General features: G+C 37.4%; 1 protein-coding gene across 5 annotated transcripts in view; it reads left to right on the top strand.

The window, feature by feature from the left end:
• RPS6KA3 (ribosomal protein S6 kinase A3) overlaps positions 1–18,901 on the top strand; it is a 120,887-nt gene that overhangs the window by 35,460 nt on the left and 66,526 nt on the right. The window contains exon 1 of one of the 5 annotated variants that reach the window (XM_006943612.5): positions 13,982–14,444. The exons of the other annotated variants lie outside the window; for them this stretch is intronic. Coding sequence (XP_006943674.1) covers positions 14,406–14,444 — 39 coding nt within the window. The 5' untranslated portion in view covers positions 13,982–14,405. Of the gene's footprint in view, positions 1–13,981; positions 14,445–18,901 lie in introns of those variants that run through there. 5 annotated transcript variants of the gene reach the window in all.

Below are 18,901 nucleotides of genomic sequence, written 5' to 3'. Positions count from 1 at the left end.
GTTAATTAAATGAATGCATAAACTAAGTGTTGGCTAACACAGGGTCCCAGGCCTGTGCCTGGGACCTGTGCCTGAGGGTACCTTCACAGTTAGTCTGGATTTCTACACCTCCCAAGCTATTTGAGGCATTCTACTTCATTCATCTGTAATATATATTTATTAGCATTTAAGCAAACATAAAAACAAATAGTAAGTGTTAATATTGATTTTTCTGCCACCAGTTACCTATTTTTCCTTATGTAACACTTTCTTTGGAAGGAAAACCTTCAAATTTTTTTATTCTCTCTAGTTTAAAACCATTTTCCATTGTGATATTGTATGGCTTATACTTTCCCTCAGAACATTAGTAACATTTACATCTGGAAGAACATCGCATTTTAGAGATAGGGTTGAAAAAATGCAGGACTAAAATATTACTAGCAGTGTGGATCAAGTTGTTTAGCAGATCATTCCAGATTATAGGAATTAGGATTGAGTATAAGACAAAAGCCTAATATTTACTAGTTCTTTAATGGTATTAAATCCAAAAGATTGTCAAAATATATATTAGCCTTATACTTTTAAATTGTATTCGCCTTTAATGTACAATTAAAAGTTTTCATTTTGTCAATTACTGATAATTTAAATAGCAAAAATGGAGATCTTGCATTAGTTATGTGTTTGATGCATAACAAATTACCCTGGATTTAGTATCTTAAAACAACATACTTTTCTTATCTCACAGTTTCTATGGGTCATAAATCTGGGAGACCCAGCTTAACTGGGTCCTTGGTTCTCTGAACCCTTGGTTCAGAGTCTCACAGATTGCAGTGAAGGAGTTGGCCAGGGCTAGATTCTCATCTGAACTTTGACTGAAAAAGGTTCTGCATCCAAGCTTACATGTTCATTAGCCCAGATTCTTGGCCCATAGAAACTGTGATTAATAATTATATCAATGGGAGCTTTTCAACTGGTGGGCTTTCTTGTAGGTTGATTGGCCCCTTTTAATGTAGAATGTAGAATATGATGAATAGTCAGTTTTGACCGCAATAAGACCATAGGATAGATGGAGAGTAATGAGAGAATTAGCCTGGGTCCTTTATTGACCTAATGGTCTTGTGACACCTCTTCACCCTAATTTACCCTTTTCTTACCTGTGGACTGCTCCATGAGAAAAAAAATAGGCACTTACCTTGTTTGAGCCATTGTATTTTGGGGTCTTTTTGTTATAGCTGTTTAGTCTGTACTCTGACTACCTCTAATCGTTCATTAGCCAAGTACTTAGTGAGTTTCTGCTGGGTACCAAGAACTCTGCTAGGCTGTTGGAGGCGTACAGGCATTTAAGGAAAACTTTTAAGTCTTTAAATGGAAAAATAAAATTGTTTTTGTCCTCTTCTCTTCTGGTAAATAATCACACAAAATAGCAAGGAGAATAAGAAACAGAAACATGGTCTTTGAAGTTAGAAGAATTCTGTAATTTGAACCACAACATATAAATATGAGAAGCAGAAAAAGAGTCAGAACAAGAGGACCTAAGTTAAAGGACCTAAGTGCTTTTAGAGGGCTATAGGGGCAGGAAGTATGCCTTATTTATTGCCCTCACAGCCCCAGAAGAGCTCAAGAATGAGGTTGCCAGGTACCATGGAAAGTGGAAGAATGCCATGAGGCTTAAAGCAGAGATTGGTTGAATGTCAATATAAACAGCCTCCATTCTCTTCCCTCTCCTACCCCTGGAAGAGATAGAAGATATTTTATAGAGAAAAATGAATCACAGTGGCTCCAGACTTAACAGAACCCAAAGTATAGTAGGAAGTGAGGTGAGGCACTGGGCTAGAAACAGGGAGATCAAGTGAGAACCTACTACTAAATGGTGTTATGCCCCCCTTCCCTTACCCATTACACCAACCAGGACCATATCTTCAGGCAGAAAAGTAAAGTCTTCTTTCCTGAAGAAATTGAATGGTCTTTCATAAAAGTCCTTCAGATAGTGACATTTAGGAGATCTTTAATGTAAAGGCTGCCTACTTGGCCAACTAACCTACAAAAATGCCTGACAGTTGACAAGCTCCAGGACATCTGGTCTACTCCCTAGTGCCTCACTTTTAAGTATGACTAAAAAGCCAAATATCACTAGACATTTGAGGAAGACTTCTAAATGAAAGAATAAGCTCTTGAAGGAACAATGTAGAAAAAAGGAAAAAGAAAAGTCAAATTACTATCTTTTGAGTGTTAAGAGACAAAATTGATAATCCTAAAATAAGAGTAGGATGCTGTTTTTATATAATCATAAAAAGAATAAATTCTTAGAATTAAAAATGGGGTGGGGGGGTGCCTGAGTGGCTCACTTGGTTAAGGGCTCAACTCTTGATTTTGGCTCAGGTCACGATATCAGGGTCATAACACTGAGCCCCATGTCGGGCTCTGTGTTCTGCTTAAGATACTCTCTCTCCCTCTCCCCACTCTTTCTCTCTCTTAAAAAAAAATGGGATAGGGATATCTTACATTTTAGTAGAATATTTAGAAGCTAATGTTAAGGAAATCTCCCAAAAAAGAGAATAAGAGAAAGAGATAGAAAATAGGAGACAAAAAGAAAAAGAAGCAATCTAACATCTGCCTAATAAGAATTCCGGAAAGAGACAACAGGGAAATGGAAAGGAAGAAATTAGATAAAGATACTTGTCCCCCACATTTTAATATCTCTAAAATCAAAATGTTTGTTAAAGTCAATGGTGGGGCGCCTGGGTGGCGCAGTCGGTTAAGCGTCCGACTTCAGCCAGGTCACGATCTCGCGGTCCGTGAGTTCGAGCCCCGCGTTGGGCTCTGGGCTGATGGCTCGGAGCCTGGAGCCTGCTTCCGATTCTGTGTCTCCCTCTCTCTCTGCCCCTCCCCCGTTCATGCTCTGTCTCTCTCTGTCTCAAAAATAAATAAACGTTAAAAAAAAAAAATTTAAAGTCAATGGTGTGACACATTCAAATTAGTATTTTTTTCTTCCATGATGATACAGTGATAATCATTCTCTTAGATTAAAAAAAAAAATTCCCGGGGCGCCTGGGTGGCGCAGTCGGTTAAGCGTCCGACTTCAGCCAGGTCACGATCTCGCGGTCCGTGAGTTCGAGCCCCGCGTCGGGCTCTGGGCTGATGGCTCAGAGCCTGGAGCCTGTTTCCGATTCTGTGTCTCCCTCTCTCTCTGCCCCTCCCCCGTTCATGCTCTGTCTCTCTCTGTCCCAAAAATAAATAAACGTTGAAAAAAAAAATTAAAAAAAAAAATTCCCCCAACATGAGGACTGTGAGTCTCTGGATTTAAACAGCATACCGAAAGCCTATTAATAAAAACAAACAGACAAGAATACCTACTCTCAAGAAGAATCATTATTGTGAATTCTCAAAAACCAGTGATCAACAACCCTGGAAGTTTTGCTATGGATTGAATGTGTCCCCCCAAAATTTATATGTTGGAGCTTAATCCCCAACGTAATGGTTTTTGGAGGTGAGGCCTGTAGGAGGTAGTTAGGTCATGAGGGCAAATGCCTCGTGAATGGGATTAGTGCCATTATAAAAGAGACCCACAGACACTCCTGGGTGGCTCAGTCCATTAAGCTTCTGACTTCAGCTTCCGCCTTTAGCTCAGGTCATGATCTCACAGTTTGTGAGTTTGGGCCCTGTGTCAGGCTCTGTGTGGAGCCTGGAGCCTGCTTTGGATTCTTTATCTCTCTCTCTCTCTCTCTCTCTCTCTGTCTCTCTCTCTCTCTCTCCCTCTCTCTCTCTCCCTCCCCCTCCCCCTCCCTTTTTCTCTCTCTCTCAAAAACAAACATTAAAAAACGAGAGAGAGACACCAGAGAACTTGCCTGCCCCTTCTGCCGTGTGAAGACACAGCAAGAAAATGACTGTCTATGAATGAAGAAACAGATTCTTACCAGACACTGATTCTGCTGACAGTTTGGATATGGACTTCCAAGCCTCCAAAACTCTGACATAAATCTCTGTTGTTTAGCATAAGTGACTCAGTGTATGGTATTCTGTTACAGCAGCCCAAATGGACTAAGACAAGCTTTTAGAGATTTTTTTACATTTTTTTTAATGTTTATTTTATTTTTGAGACAGAGGGAGACAGAGCATGGATGGGGGAGGGTCAGAGAGAGAGGGAGACACAGAATCCGAAGCAGGCTCCAGGCTCTAAGCTGTCAGCAGAGCCCAACGCGGGGCTCGAACTCACAGACCGTGAGATCATGACCTGAGCTGAAGTCAGAAGCTCAACCGACTGAGCCACCCAGGTGCCCCATTTAGAGATTTTTTAAATATATATAAAGGACTGGATATAAGAATGATATGAAACATTTCAACATTGAGTTAGAAGGCAAGGAATAATGCCTTTGAAATGCTTAGTGAAAATGATTTTCAACCAGGATATTTTCAGACATATACCTATTTTTAGGAAGTTGCTGGAAAATGGGCTTTGCCAACACTAGATGGTTGTTAACTAAGAAAAAGACATGTGATTCAGGCAACAAAGGATCCAACATTTATAAGCACAGTGAAGACAGTTCCTTCCCATTGTGATGAATAAAGAGTGCTTCAGAAGACTGGTTCATTCTGTAGGCTTAGAGAGTACTCAGTCCAGATTGAAGCAGACAGATGATTCCAGGAAGGCTGTCTCCTAGGGAAAAAAAATAGAAGTGATGAATTATCCAATAGGTTGGAGTATTGAAAATTCACTTAAGAGGCAAAGTGAGAAGAATTTGAGATAGGCACCAAGAAAGCAAATTCTAAAACAAACCAACTTCAAACTTAAGAAGAAAACAGAAGTTGTACACAAGAAATATAACTGGAGTATATTTCTTAGCAGTGAACAATGTTTGCATAGTCATAATAATTATAAAAGCTAAATATTGACTTAACCATACCTTGCAATGTGAATGTTAAGTCATCATAGAATAGAATGTCTGAAAATAATATCTGAAATTGATGAGTCAAAAGGAAGTAATATAAGGTTATTCTTTTTCTTAAGTTTTTATTTAAATTCCAGTTAACACAGTATAATAATTAGTTTCAGCTGTACAATATAGTGATTCAGCACTTCCATACATTACCAGTTGCTCATCACAACAAGTGCACTCCTTAATCCCCATCACGTGTCTCACCCATCCACCTGCCCACCTCCCCTCTGGTAACCATCAGTTCTCTATAGTTTAGAGTCTGTTTCCTGGTTTGCCTTTCATTTATTTCTCCTTTGTTTATTTGTTTTCTTTCTTAAATTCCACTATGAGTGAAATCATATTTGTTTTTCTCTGATGGACTTATTTCACTTAACATAATACTCTCTAGCTCCATCTATGTTGTTGTAAACAGCAAGATTTCATTCCTTTTTATGGCTGAGTAATATTCCTGTGTGTGTGTGTGTGTGTGTGTGTGTGTGTGTGTGTGTGTGTGTATGTACACACCACATCTTCTTTATCCACTCATCAGTTGATGGACCCTTGGGCTCTTTCCATAATTTGACTATTATAAATAATGCTGCTGTAAACATCAGGGTGCATGAAACCCTTTGAATCAGTACTTTTGTATTCTTTGGGTAAATACCTAGTGTGATTGCTGGGTAGTAAGGTAGTTCCATTTTTAACTTTTTGAGGAACCCCTGTACTGTTTCCTAGAGTGGTTGCACCAGTTTGCATTCCCACCAGTAGTGCAAGAGGGTTACCCTTTCTCCTCGCCAACGCCTGTTGTTTCTTATGTTGTTGATTAGAGATAAATACCAGAGGGAGCAGTGAAAAGAGCTGGAAGGGTACCAGAAGCACTAGGTACTGCTGTTTGTCATATAAGCCTTGCAGCACTATTTGACCATTTAACCATTGATAAAAATTTAAGTTGACTAGAATTTAAAATAAAATTAGTATAACTGATGTAATTAGGTAATTCACAGAAGACATAAAATTTTGGCATAGGTTTTTAGAAGTAAATGTCAATATTTGGGTGAAGGCATTCTCATGGGAAAATGGAGTAAACAAAAGCCAAAAGTGGGGAGGGGAATGTGAGAGGTAGCTACATCAGTTTGACTAAAATGATAATCATAAAAGTAAGCCAAATTTCTCCTAAACAAAATACTTCCACTCAGACCCTCTTGATATATGGAGCTGCCCTTGTGTTGTCTCTTGAACATGTCTACTGGTTTCTGTTTGTGGTAGAGCCATTTCATTCTAGCTGGATTGTTTCCCTTCTTCCCACCTCATCTCTTCTCTCTTCCCTTTGTTCTTTGTCCTGCACTCTGCCTTCTTCCCATATCGTAGATCCACTTCTCTTCCATCTTCTGGAATTTCAGTACTCTTTTCCTTTATTTTTACTTTTAAAAGGTTCAATCCTTTCCTGTCTTTACTCACCTGAAGTAAAAACTTTTATTTCCTCCATGTATCATAAAATGTAAGAAAATTTATCCAATTAAATTGATTCATACTGGAATATAACAGGAATGTTTGCATATTAATCCATATTTACGTATAACTTGTTGAATTTCTCACCAGTTAACTTGTTCTAGCCAGTGTCTTTTGTTCTCCGCACCACCTGCTGGACACTTGATTATTTTTAGCCTTTATTCTGGTGGAGCTGGGGAGAGACTACCTTCATAGCAGAAGGTAGAGTGCTATGTAGTATATCAAGCCAAGATATCTTCCTGGACTCCAGAATTTTCCATCTTTTCTCAGCTGGCTAGAGGAGTCCATGCTCTTCATGATCCATGCTGAAGAAATAGGGAGTCTTGATTGTTTAAGTCTCTACAGTCATCCTGGAACCATCATTAAAACAATTTCTTGCTTAGTAGGGAAATAATTATCTTAATGGTTCTTGCAGTACCAGGCAAATGTTCTTCTGAGGCTTCAGAATTAAAGGAGATAATTAAGTGCCTAGCACAAAGTAGGAACCCAGTAAGTGTTCATTTTTCTGTCTTCTTCCTTCCAGAGTGTGATCCTAGTCTTTCAGACTTCACCAGAGATAAAGTATGCCTCTTAGGAACTATGGTGATATGCAGTAATTTTGTGGCTGACAATAGGCCTGGTCTCAGAAAAAAAATATGAAATGGGTTACTTTTCTCTTAACTTGGTCCTTTGACCCTTCCATTTCTCTTATTTATTTCCAGTGACTGTGAATACATTAATTACTTATGACATCAACTTCATAATATTATATGACTATAGTCTTAAACACTGTATTTATCAACTCAGTCTTTGTAGCTCTTGTATCATAGTCCCTTGCATGATTGTCAAGAATTGGAGAAAGCTTGGGGGTACCTGGGTGGCTCAGTCGGTCGTGCATCCGACTTTGGCTCAGGTCATGATCTCATGGTTCACTAGTTCGAGCCCTGCATCAGGCTCTGTGCTGACAGCTCAGAGCCTGGAGCCTGCTTCAAATTCTGTGTCTCCCTCTCTCTCTGCCCCTCCCTGACTCAAGCTCGCTTGCCCTCTCTTCTCCCTCTCTCTCTCTCTTTCTCTCTCTCTCTCTCTCTCTCAAAACTAAACATTAAAAAAAATTTTTTTTAATTGGAGAAAGCTTGTTAGAAGCAATAGTGATAAAAATGCCTTAAAAAGATACAGGGAAGATAGTTCATAGATGACCTTAAATGCCAGGTTAAGGAGTAGTACCCCTATGAAGGACACAGGCAGCACCCTGAAATTCCCCCTATTCTTTTAACATCCCCTGAAGTCATGATAGACCTTTAGCAGTAGTTTCTTCCAATTTCCACATGATGCTCTAGCTTTGGTTCATATAGCAACCCTGAGGCTGCAGTAATGTGTATAATGGCCTTCATAGTATCCAGGGAATTTTACCAGTTCCCAGTTGTCTGCTGATTTCCTCCATTTCCTTGAAGTTTCCCTCATGCTGCCTTAAAACTTGCATTTGAACATCCAAAGTGATACTCATAGCCACAAGTCCAGCATATAACTTGCATACTTCTTGCAGTCACCATGGGTCAAACACAAAATAATCTATAGAAAGGGAAACTAGCAGAGTAGACAATAGACAGTGAAAAACCCACTCAACACAGGCAAGTACAATAGAGTGCTCATTGGCAGGGAACATTTGTGGAGTGGTATATTAACGACACTTACTAATTGTGTAGAGTATTGTGTGTTGTTCTAACTCATTGGCTGAGAGTATATTTTAGCACTCAGAGCATGGGAAAAATACACTCTAGTACATGTAAGTATATATCAGTTAGGAAAATATTTCTGAGATAAATAGCATTATAATTAGCCTGCATGGTGGCATTAAATGGAGTATGTGTACAATAGGCAAAATTTCCAAGTATGTAAGGTTTCCCTTTGCTACATTTTTGGCTTTCTTTCAGGGCTATTTTTTCACTCCCTAGTGTCCCTTTCATCCACCCCTAAGAGCTTTTAAAAAAATAAAATATCCCCCCTTTTTTTCATGGTTTGCCTACCTCATATGGGACCTCTGATCCAAAATTGCTTCTCCTTTGCTGGAGTCTACACATTTTTTTTTTCAATTTGAGTGATCTAATCCACAATTGGAAAGAGAGAAAACTGATTTGATTAAGTTCTGCTTAAGTATAAATGGTTTATTAAGTCAATCTGAAATACTGTCATATATTCAAAGTTGTAACCTCTGTACCTAAATGAAGAAAACAACACAAAAACACGTGTGGATTAGTTGATGAGCAGTACCACGTAGGATGTATCCCTGCTTACTGCAGTATTCTTACCTCGGGCGTTGGTGCAGCTGCCCCCTTGCGCTGTCTCCATACTCATGGGAGATGTTGCAAGTGGAACACAGCATGCTTTCCATTGAGACAGGATCTTAGAAGGAACCCCTCTCAGTGCTCTAGGAAGTCACTACTATCTGGTTCGGGTTCGTGATATTTCCTATCTCTGATTTAAAACCTTAGAACTTTAGCACTTTGTAACATTATCTACTGATGGATGTGTGCTAGAGAGTAACTCTTCTGTACTTAAGTGGAAAACCTTAGATATTAAACCTTTCAGGGTTTGAAAAATTTGTCCATACAAAAAATTGTATCCAAATAAATCATTTTATTTTTATTTTTTATTTTTATCTTTTTTGTTTTGTTTTTAAAGAACTCATTTTAGAAAATATGTTCATTTTAAGTTGCTGTCGTAGGGGTTGATTTTTCCCCAGCATGGTTCAGCTGTCGTGGAGTTATGAAAATGGTTGATGATGGGGTTTGGCCAGGGTTGGTGTTTTTCCAGACGAATATAATGTATGGTGTAGAAAAGCATTCAGAAACTCTGCTACGGACCCTCTACTGAGCTATCTTTCTTCTGGGTCTTATCACAAGTTTTAGTACCTCCTGGTTTGTGTCCTAAGTCAGCCACTGGCCGTACGTAATACGTGCTCCTTCCCCAGATAGACTTGCCTGGTTATGCTCCCACCAACATCACAGCCCTTCCCACTTTCAAGAAAGTGTGAACTTGGGCAGCAGCTTCCTTAACTTCTCTTTATGCCTCAGTTATTTCATCTCTAGTATGGATAATAGTACTTATCTCAGTGTGGTAAGAATTAACAAATAATTTCATGTAACCACAGTGCTTAGAATACAGTATCTTAAATGATATTGTTAGAAATATATTTGAAAGAAAAATTTATTAATAAATGAGAATTCAAATAAAGGATCTAAGGATTCAGTGAAAGAAGCTAGAAAAATAACTACAAAGTGAACTTACAGAAAGTCAGAGGAAGGAACTAAATACAGATTCCAAAATCAGTGAAGGAGAAAACAGGAGGTTGAGATAAAAGGCAGATATACAACATTCAGAAAGCAAAACACAATATAATCATAGATAGGAAAGAGTTTCTAACATCGTAACAACAGAAATATTTATAGGTGAAGTGATATAATGTCTGGGATTTGCTTCAAAATAATTAATTATGGGAGTAGGGTGAAGTGAGTGTATGCAGCTAGATTGGCGGTGAGTTGGTCATTGTTACAGCTGAGTGCTGGGGACATGAGCGTTTCTTATGCTATTCTGTCTAGTTTTGGATATGCTTGAAATTTTCCATAAGTTTAATTTTGAAAACAGAATACTAAGTGTAACTATATACTAATACAAAAGTCTTGCTGAAATATGTGCTTTTCTAGGAAAATCTAGATGGTATCATTTACAAAGGTATAGAAAACTTAATATACCAATAGCAAGGGAGAAACTTAAGCTATTAAACTCTGTGCCTCCCAACTACGGTGCCTATGATTTCCTGGAGAAATCTTTGAAAATTCTAAGAAATAGATCATTTAAATTGTGGTTTTTAAATTGTCCCAAAGCATAGGAAAAATTTGCATTGCCTTCTAGTTTATTTTGTAAAGTTAACAAGGCCCTAAAAATGAAAATTAACACACAAAAGGAAATTGTGCCAATTTAACTTATGAGTATAGATGCAAAAATCCTTTTAAAAATTTACAAATTATGGGCTCCTGTATGGCTCAGTCAGTTAAGCGTCTGACTTTGGCTCGGGTCATGATCTCATCGTTTGTGAGTTCAAGCCCCACATCAGGCTTGCTGCTATCAGCACACAGCCTGCTTTGGATCCTCTGTCCCCCTCACTCTCTGCTCCTCTCTCTCTCTCAAAAATAAATAAAACATCAAAAATAAAATAAAATAAATTATAAATCAAATACATATATTAAAATAATGGATTTTTCCCAGAAATACAGACTGTAGGACATTTGTTGATCTGCATTATCAAATCTTTAGGTCAAAGGAGATACACTAAGTGATTATATTAATAGATAAGAAGACATTTTATAAAATAGACTATTCATGCCTGTTTTAGTAAAGAGAAAGTCTGACCTTAACATAATAAAACACTGTCTAAAACCAAATATTGACATCGTATCTGAATGATTTAGGGAGTATATTCCCAAGTCAGGATGAAGTAGTGTTTATTAGTGCTTGCTTTACAGTCCATAGACTGAGAAATTGGGGTCTTGTTCTGTGATGGGAAGCCATTGAAGAATTTGAGGCAGGGGCATGACCCAGTCTGATTTCTGTTTTAAGATTATTCTGGCTGTGGGACGCCTGAGTGGCTCAGTCAGTTAAGTGGTGGCTCTTGATTTCAGCCCAGGTCATGATCTCGCAGTTCGTGAGTTCAAGCCCCACATCAGGCTTTGCACTGACAGTGTGGAGCCTACTTGGGATTCTCTATCTCTCTGCCCTACCCACCCCCCTCAATAAATAAATAAATAAATAAATAAATAAATAAATAAATAAATTTTAAAAGATTATTCTGGCTGTATACTAAGCCTCAGTATACAGAGTATACTGTAGCAGAGTTGACAGAGAACATACGGCCTACAAAGTCAAAAAGCATTTACCGTCCAGCCCTTTATAGAAAAAAGGGATACATGCATATAGTAGGATTCAAGTGTATGCATGTGTGTATACAGAAAAAAAACTGGAAAGAAAAGCACCAAATAAAATTGTGGTTTTTTTCTTTTGTTTTTCTCCTTCTTGTTCATTATTTAAGTTTTCTGTAATGGACATGCATACTTTTTATAATAAAGTTTACTTTTTTAAATAATAAGGAAAACATTAAAACCAGTAAGATAAAAGAATAAAGAAAAACTAGCCGAAATTTTAATAACAAATTTAAGTAAAGTTAAAAGAGGCAGGATAAACATAAACAATAATATCTAGTTTCATGCACACAACCGCACAAGTAGTGTCCATTTCAGATTTCAGCATATGCTTCTTACTCAGGCAGGCTTTATTTGAATTCCTACTATATGCTCTTTGCTATGGAGATACAAAAGTAAGTATGGTGCCTGTTCTGAAGAACAATCTGGCAGGGGCATTGGCATGGACTTAAACAGTAATCAGTGCCCTAAGCAGTGTACCAAAGGGCCTAAGAGCTTTCATTTTTGGTTAGGAAATAGCTAACACCCAAATAAAGCAGTTGCTCTGTGATGAGTCGTAATATAATTATAAGGGATTCTAATCACCTGAACTAGTCTTGTAACTTTATTTGTGGTACCTTGTAATGTAGAGAAGTTTTTGAATATTATCAAATCTGTATCAATATTTTCCTCTATGGCTTCTCCATTTCCCAAATAACCAACTGTCCTAATATCTCCCTCCCTCAGATGTAAAGTGTCAAGTTTATTCTTTTACTCTTTTTCTCGCCCTGTTTATCTTTTACATAGCAGTACCACACTGTTTTAATTAAGGTATTATTTCAACTCAGGAAAACTTATTTTAGGTTTCGGTATTTGAAATACTGCTTCATTTTCTTAGTGCTGATATTAAAAAGCACAGCACACAGCAAAATGTGACTGTTAACCTGAGCATCAGTAGTCATTAAAGCCAATTCAGACTAATCCTTTAAATTCCAAAAAGGTTATTTGGTTGTTCCTTAAGTATTACTTGAATAAAGTTGATGACTGCTGTATAGAGACACTCCTATTTTGTTTTGTACGTCTTAATCAGTTGTGCATTAACCATGCTGTTTGTTTGCTGCTCCTTGGCAGTCTTAAGAGACACCTCATGTTTAGACTGCAGTTTTATGTTAGGTGGTTGTCCTAACCTTGCTGCCCTTTTGTAGCATTGTAATGAGACTTAAATAATTCCTTCTGGAGATGGGCAGGTTCATGTTCTGATGGAAAATCAATCTTAAGTGCTTTCCTTAAGATTGGTGAAAAATTCAGGCATGCATTTTTAATCAAGAGGACAGCACAATCTCCTAGCAGAATTCAGAATTTTATCTTGGACGTTTATCTGGGTCCCAGTTGATTCTAAAGATTTTTCTGGTTTTGTTTTTTTGTTTTTTGGTTTGGTTTTTTTTTTTGGGGGGGGTGGTTTAGAGAGCGCATGCGAGCAAGAGAGAGAGGCAGAGGGAGACAGAGAGAATCCCAAGTAGGCTCCATGCTCAGCATGGAGCCCAGCACGGGGCTTGATCCCACAACCCTGGGATCATGACCTGAGCTGAAATCAAGAGTCGGATACTCAACCGACTGAGCCACCCAGGCACCCCTCCCAGTTGATTCTAATGTATTACATAGGATAATTTTTTAAATTGAGCAGTTTTTTTATTCTTTAACTTCGATTATGTCATTTGTAAAATATTGCCATAAAAATTAAATTTAGCAGCAACATTTATAGAACATAGCTGCAAAATTGTGATCTGACAGGAAGAGCCATATGGCACCTGTAAGCACCCAATGGACACTCTAATGTTTGCTCAGTAAAGGAGTACTGAACTGAGCTCCCATTATAGATATATCATCAAGTATGTGCCTGCCTTGACCATGGTTCCTTCATCCAGAAAACTAGCTGATCATTTTTGGGGTTTTCTAGAGACTCTTTGGGTTTTGAAAATGCAGCTATTTTATTCAGTTCATCTAGGTCGTGATGTTTTTGTTGGTTCCACATAGGTTAATGTACATCAGGTAGAGCATTTTCCCACAGCTCTCAATGTTTCTGCCCTTGAGTTTTGTTTAAATGCCACTATGTCAGTGATCATATTCTGACTCTTGGCATACTTACAAAATATTTTCCAAAATAAAAATACCTTAGAAAAACTTCTGGAGACTATTAGAGGATGAAATGGAGTAAAGGATTGTCTGGTAACTTGACCTCTCCTTTTCCAGTTTGGCTCATTCAGTAAGTGTTCTTTTTGCTCACTAATAACCCAGGGATTAGACTTTTTTTTTTAATTTAGATTTTATCAACTAGGATTTTTAGCCATGGACCTAAAAGGCTTTAACCTGGCTGATAATTGATGTCTATAACCAATGTGAATTTAAATGTAATTTACTTTCATTTAAAACTGAAAAAATTTGTCCTTATATCACAATCAAAAAGTTGCTTGCAATCAACAAGTGGTCATTTTCTTCCCATAGTTATGAAACAATTCCTCACTGACAGAGAACACCCATGACTTGTCTATATATAACCTTAAAATAGTCTTGAGACTGCCCTTTGGAGTGTGTATGTAAACATTACAAAGGATAAAATTTCACATGTGCATCAATGACTTTTATGACTTTAATAGTGGTGACTAGTTTCATTTGCTTTTGAAGAGTCATGTAGTTAAGAAATACTAGAATTTCTCAGGATTTTGAAATGAAATAATGTTCATCTCACTGATTGTGAAAATTGTCTAGATTGCTGGGAACCAGGAGTTAAGAACATTTCAACAGGATTTTGCTATCAGCAAATCTGTTTTGGTTTCCTGTTCTGGCCTCCCTACCTATCAGCTACATTAGTGCCCTCGCCATTACGTTTCTCCTTTCTTTTACCACAGGAAAATTGTCAGGCCTCTTTTTCTAGCATTTCAGGACCCGCCTGACAGGAAATTTTCTAATTGCCGGAACAGCTGGTAGGAGAAAACTTTGCAGGGGCTTGGCCTTCCCTTTCTAACCTAAGTTTTACGGTCAGAAATTCTTGTATCACCAACATGGTTTCGTAGCCATGTTTAAATTTTTGTCTTTTCGTGTTCGCTCTATACAGGTAAGCTTTGTTCAACTTCTTTAAAGACTAAAATGTTTTAGTTGGAGCTAAGTATAGTTATACTAATTAAACAATAATTTCATTTTATATGTTCTTTTAAGAAGCTCTTCAAAATTCAAAACCAGTTTTTGTAGGCTCTTTGCCAAAAGTAAGCCAGTCATGTGTATTATACATTTCAACTCTGTATATTTTGTAAACTTATTTTTGCATTAGCTTTTACTGGTAGAGTAATATTTACTTTGCTAGTGATGGTAATTTTATATGGTATCATTTTTTATGATGATGGTAACTTTCAGTATTAAACTAGACATGAAAAAAATTGTGAACTTACTAATAGGAGATTAATATAATGTAAGCAATATTTTAATGGGTAGGAGAATGTCTTATTTTAAAGAATCAAGACCTTAAATTCAGACTTTTGTTGAAATTGGTTCTTTTAAAATTTTGAAGTTTTTTATCAACTATATTTAAGTGACTTTGAGTAATTTTATCTGACTTAGAGTAGGCAGAGTTTTCAAAGCATTACTTTGTTGAAATGTGCTTAACAAATGATAATTTGCATTTTATGTCATCTAAAATTCTGCCAAATTAACTTGATATTTTGCCATGAGAATTGTGCTATCCTGCTGCTCTTTAAAGAGAATTAAATTTGTTGATTGGGATTCCCGATTAGGAGAAAATTGTGCTCTCTGCGGCAGTGATTAGGAGAGTTAGTCTGGAAAACAGTAATGCTGTTTTCTCAAACAAATATAAGAAGCTGGCTTGGAATACTCTCTTAGAAACTGTGGTTAACTGAAAAATGCTGAGCATATTTATAATCCATTAGAAAAAAAGGTAAATTGGATTTGGTCAAATTGTAATCTGGAATATATTAAAATATGGCTTTCACCATGGCTTCAATAACCAGCCTAATTATGTCACAGCCAAATAGTTTTTATGTATCTTGATCATCTAAAAATTAACATACATTTTTTAAATTAAAAAATACGGTACATTATAGAACCTTGTATCTATATAGAGATTAATGCTTTGATTTTGAGTTACATTTAAGAGGCAAATAAAGTATACACTTTTCATTTGTAAGGTCTTCTTTATGTTAGGCCAAAAACTGGTTACTATTCATGGTTAGAAAAGATTTATTCCTTAGTTTTTACCAAGAAACATTTAAATAGTTTACTTCAAGTTTCAACCATATTTTCTGACATTCAAAACAATTTAGAAAATACAAATGCCTTAAGAACACACTTCCTGACTCACGGGAGGGCAGGAAAAAGGAAATTATGTATACAAGTCAGGGCATAATGCCAAATGTTGAATCATTCTTTAAAATCAATTAATATCACCCAGTTTGTTTACTTAATGGCAGTATGTTACAATATTAGGTTTTCTATAACTCAAATAACATCACTTTCTGTTCCTTTTCTTTAATCCTTTTACATTTTAAGAACAAACTTGTATCTTTTCCCTCTCAACTTAAAAAGGAAACGCTAAGTTAATTTTTTTCCCCATTAAAGGGTGAACTTTAAGGGTCATTTAGGAAGGAACCTATGGACCTCTTGGTAGTCCTGGGAAACAAACAGGGTGGCTTTCTGTGTGATTGGAGAAACACCATAAGATCTACCTGTCCATAAATTTTCTTCTGCCATTTTTCTGTGATGTCTAAAATGACATTCTTTGCAGAATTCCTAAAATTATATATTTTTTAGCTGAACTGGCCTTGCTTTTTCTATCAGGGGTCATATCTCAACAAGTATTTATCCAATAATAAATCTTGGAATCCCTAGGTCAATTCCTAGAGGGAAGATACTATTCTTGTTAAATTTTTTTTATTACATTTTATTTATTTTTGAGAGAGTGAGACAAAGTGAGAGTGGGGGAGGGGCAGAGAGAGAGGGAGACACAGAATCGGAAGCAGACTCCAGGCTCTGAGCTGTCAGCACAGAGCCTGACCCAGGGCTGGAACCCACTAACTGTGAGATTATGACCTGAGCCAAAGTCAGCCGCTCAACTGACTGAGCCACCCAGGCACCCCTATAGGCACATTTTCTTGATCAAATTACTGTCTTTCTTTGCTACACAAAGAGTGAATTTTTGTTAACCAAAGTCTGTCACACCTGAGAAACTGTTTCTGTTTATTTCACTATTGGATGTGGGTATTAATCACAGTATAAATAGAACAGTGAATTTGTTAATTTCTTGATGTATCATAGTTTCGGTCATCAGTGATGATATTAAAACTTTTTTTAATTTTTTTAATGTTTATTTCTGAGACAGAGGGAGACAGAGCATGAGTGGGGGAGGGGCAGAGAGAGAGGAAGACACAGAATCAGAAGCAGGCTCCAGGCTCTGAGCTGTCAGCACAGAGCCCGACACGGGGCTCAAACTCACGAACTGCGAGATGACCTGAGCCAAAGTCAGATGCCTAACCGACTGAGCCACCCAGGCGCCCCACTATTCTTCATCTTAGTATCTGTAACACCTAGCACACTACCTGGCTTATGAACTGAGTTGCCTTCTAAGAGAGTCTGTCATAGATCAGAAACATTTCCATTTGAACCAATCAGAAAGAAGCAGAAGCAACAGAGCCTCCTGAATTTTAGTTCCCTCTTCGACCTATTTTCTTCTCTTTTGCATTCTCTTATGCAAACACTGGTTCCCATGCGTGCTCCCACACTGACCTCTGCACTGGCTTGTCTGTTGCCTGAAATGCTCTTTCCCCAAATGGTTGACTCCATCACATCCTTTTGGTCTTTACTAACATAGCACCTTTTCAATAAAACCTACACGGATGATTTTATTTAAAATTGGAAGCTGTCCTTTTCATCTCTGCACTTCTGATCCCTCTTACCCAACTTAATATCTTTTGTCTATGATATTTACCATGTTCTAACATGAATATACCTATTATTATTGTTTGGTTTCTCCCCAAAACACCAGAGATTTTGGTCTGTTTCATTTATTGTATATCTCGGAGACCTAGAAGAGTGCTTGGCATGTATTAGGTACTCAGGAAAGAAATGTTTAAATGGACAAACGAGTTCCCATACATAGCTTGAAGGTATTGAACACCTAGGCTGGGGGTGGCAAATATCCGAAAGTGATAGTATAGACAAATGATACAGGATTGTGGTATAGAACAGCTGCCAGCCTCACAGTTTCGCCTACAACTAGAACTTTACTTACAAAATAAACATAGACTTTGTAAAAATAAAAATACAGAATTTACTATAACTTTTGAAAATACACAAAGTAAGTTTTTTTGTGATGATGAATGGGCAGAAAATACACTTGTACTAGAAAATGTATAAATATGTGAACCTCACAGAGTAATAATGGATATAAGTTAAATATGTGCTCTACTTCATTGGCAACATTCTTATTTCATAAAATTATAGTTGCTTTCTGTGTACTTACAGGCAAAAACACAATTTTATAAACTGTCAAACTGTAGTTCTATGTTTTCATGTGACAGATTTATTTCAGTAACAGGTGATTTATTGACAAGATATGTTTTTCACATGCAAATGTCAGTCCTGACTTCACAAATTTGATATTCCTCTCTGCATCCATCTCATTGGATTCTAGGTATGAGCTAGAAGAGCACATGTTTGCTTTTTTACCTGTTGTCCAAGATTGCCCAAACATTATTAATATTACGTCCTAGGTGAACCTCAAATTCATTTCTAAAATACTCATGGTCCCATAACTTGGAAACACGGGTGACATTAAACACAGGCTAGACATTGAGATACCAACCAAGGATGTTTACCTCTTATACTACTATGACTACATATACATAAAAGTAGATAGAAAATAGCTTGCTAATGTAACTAGTAAAAATTTAAACATGGAAGGAACAAAAACATGTGTTGAAGATAAAACAGTGACAGATTTTCAGAACTTGGGCCATAGGCCTTGATCTTTTGTCTCCACACCCAAGACCACTTTTTTGTACTTCCCTAGCACCAATTTAGAAAAGACTTTTGAAATTCTAGTTTATATCCTCAAAGAGGTTTGGAATGATTGCATCCATTTTGGGGGAAGAGGGTAGGGAGTGGAGGAAGTTGCTATTTTTTTTAAATTTTTTAACTTTTTATTTTTGAGAGAGCGAGTGGGGGAGGGGCAGAGAGAGAGGGAAACAGAGTCGGAAGCAGGCTCCAGGCTCTGAGCTGGCAGCACAGAATGCGCGCAGGGCTCCAACTCACAAACCGCGAGATCATGACCTGAGCTGAAGTCGGGTGCTTAACGGACTGAGCCACGTAGGCGCCCAAAGTTGCTATTTTTTTTTTTTTAAGAAACATTGAGAAAAGGAGCAGTTGCAAATTTATTTTAAAACAAGATTTGCTGGGGGCACCCGAGTGGCTCAGTTGGTTGAGCCTCACACTCTTGGTTTGGGCTCGTCATGAACCCAGGGTTGTGGGATCAAGCCCCATGTGGTGCTCTGCACTGAGTGCAGA

This window comes from Felis catus, chromosome X, assembly GCF_018350175.1.
Source record: "Felis catus isolate Fca126 chromosome X, F.catus_Fca126_mat1.0, whole genome shotgun sequence".
In the NCBI taxonomy this organism is placed as follows: Eukaryota; Metazoa; Chordata; class Mammalia; order Carnivora; family Felidae; genus Felis; species Felis catus.
This window is presented reverse-complemented; position numbering and strand designations above follow the sequence as displayed.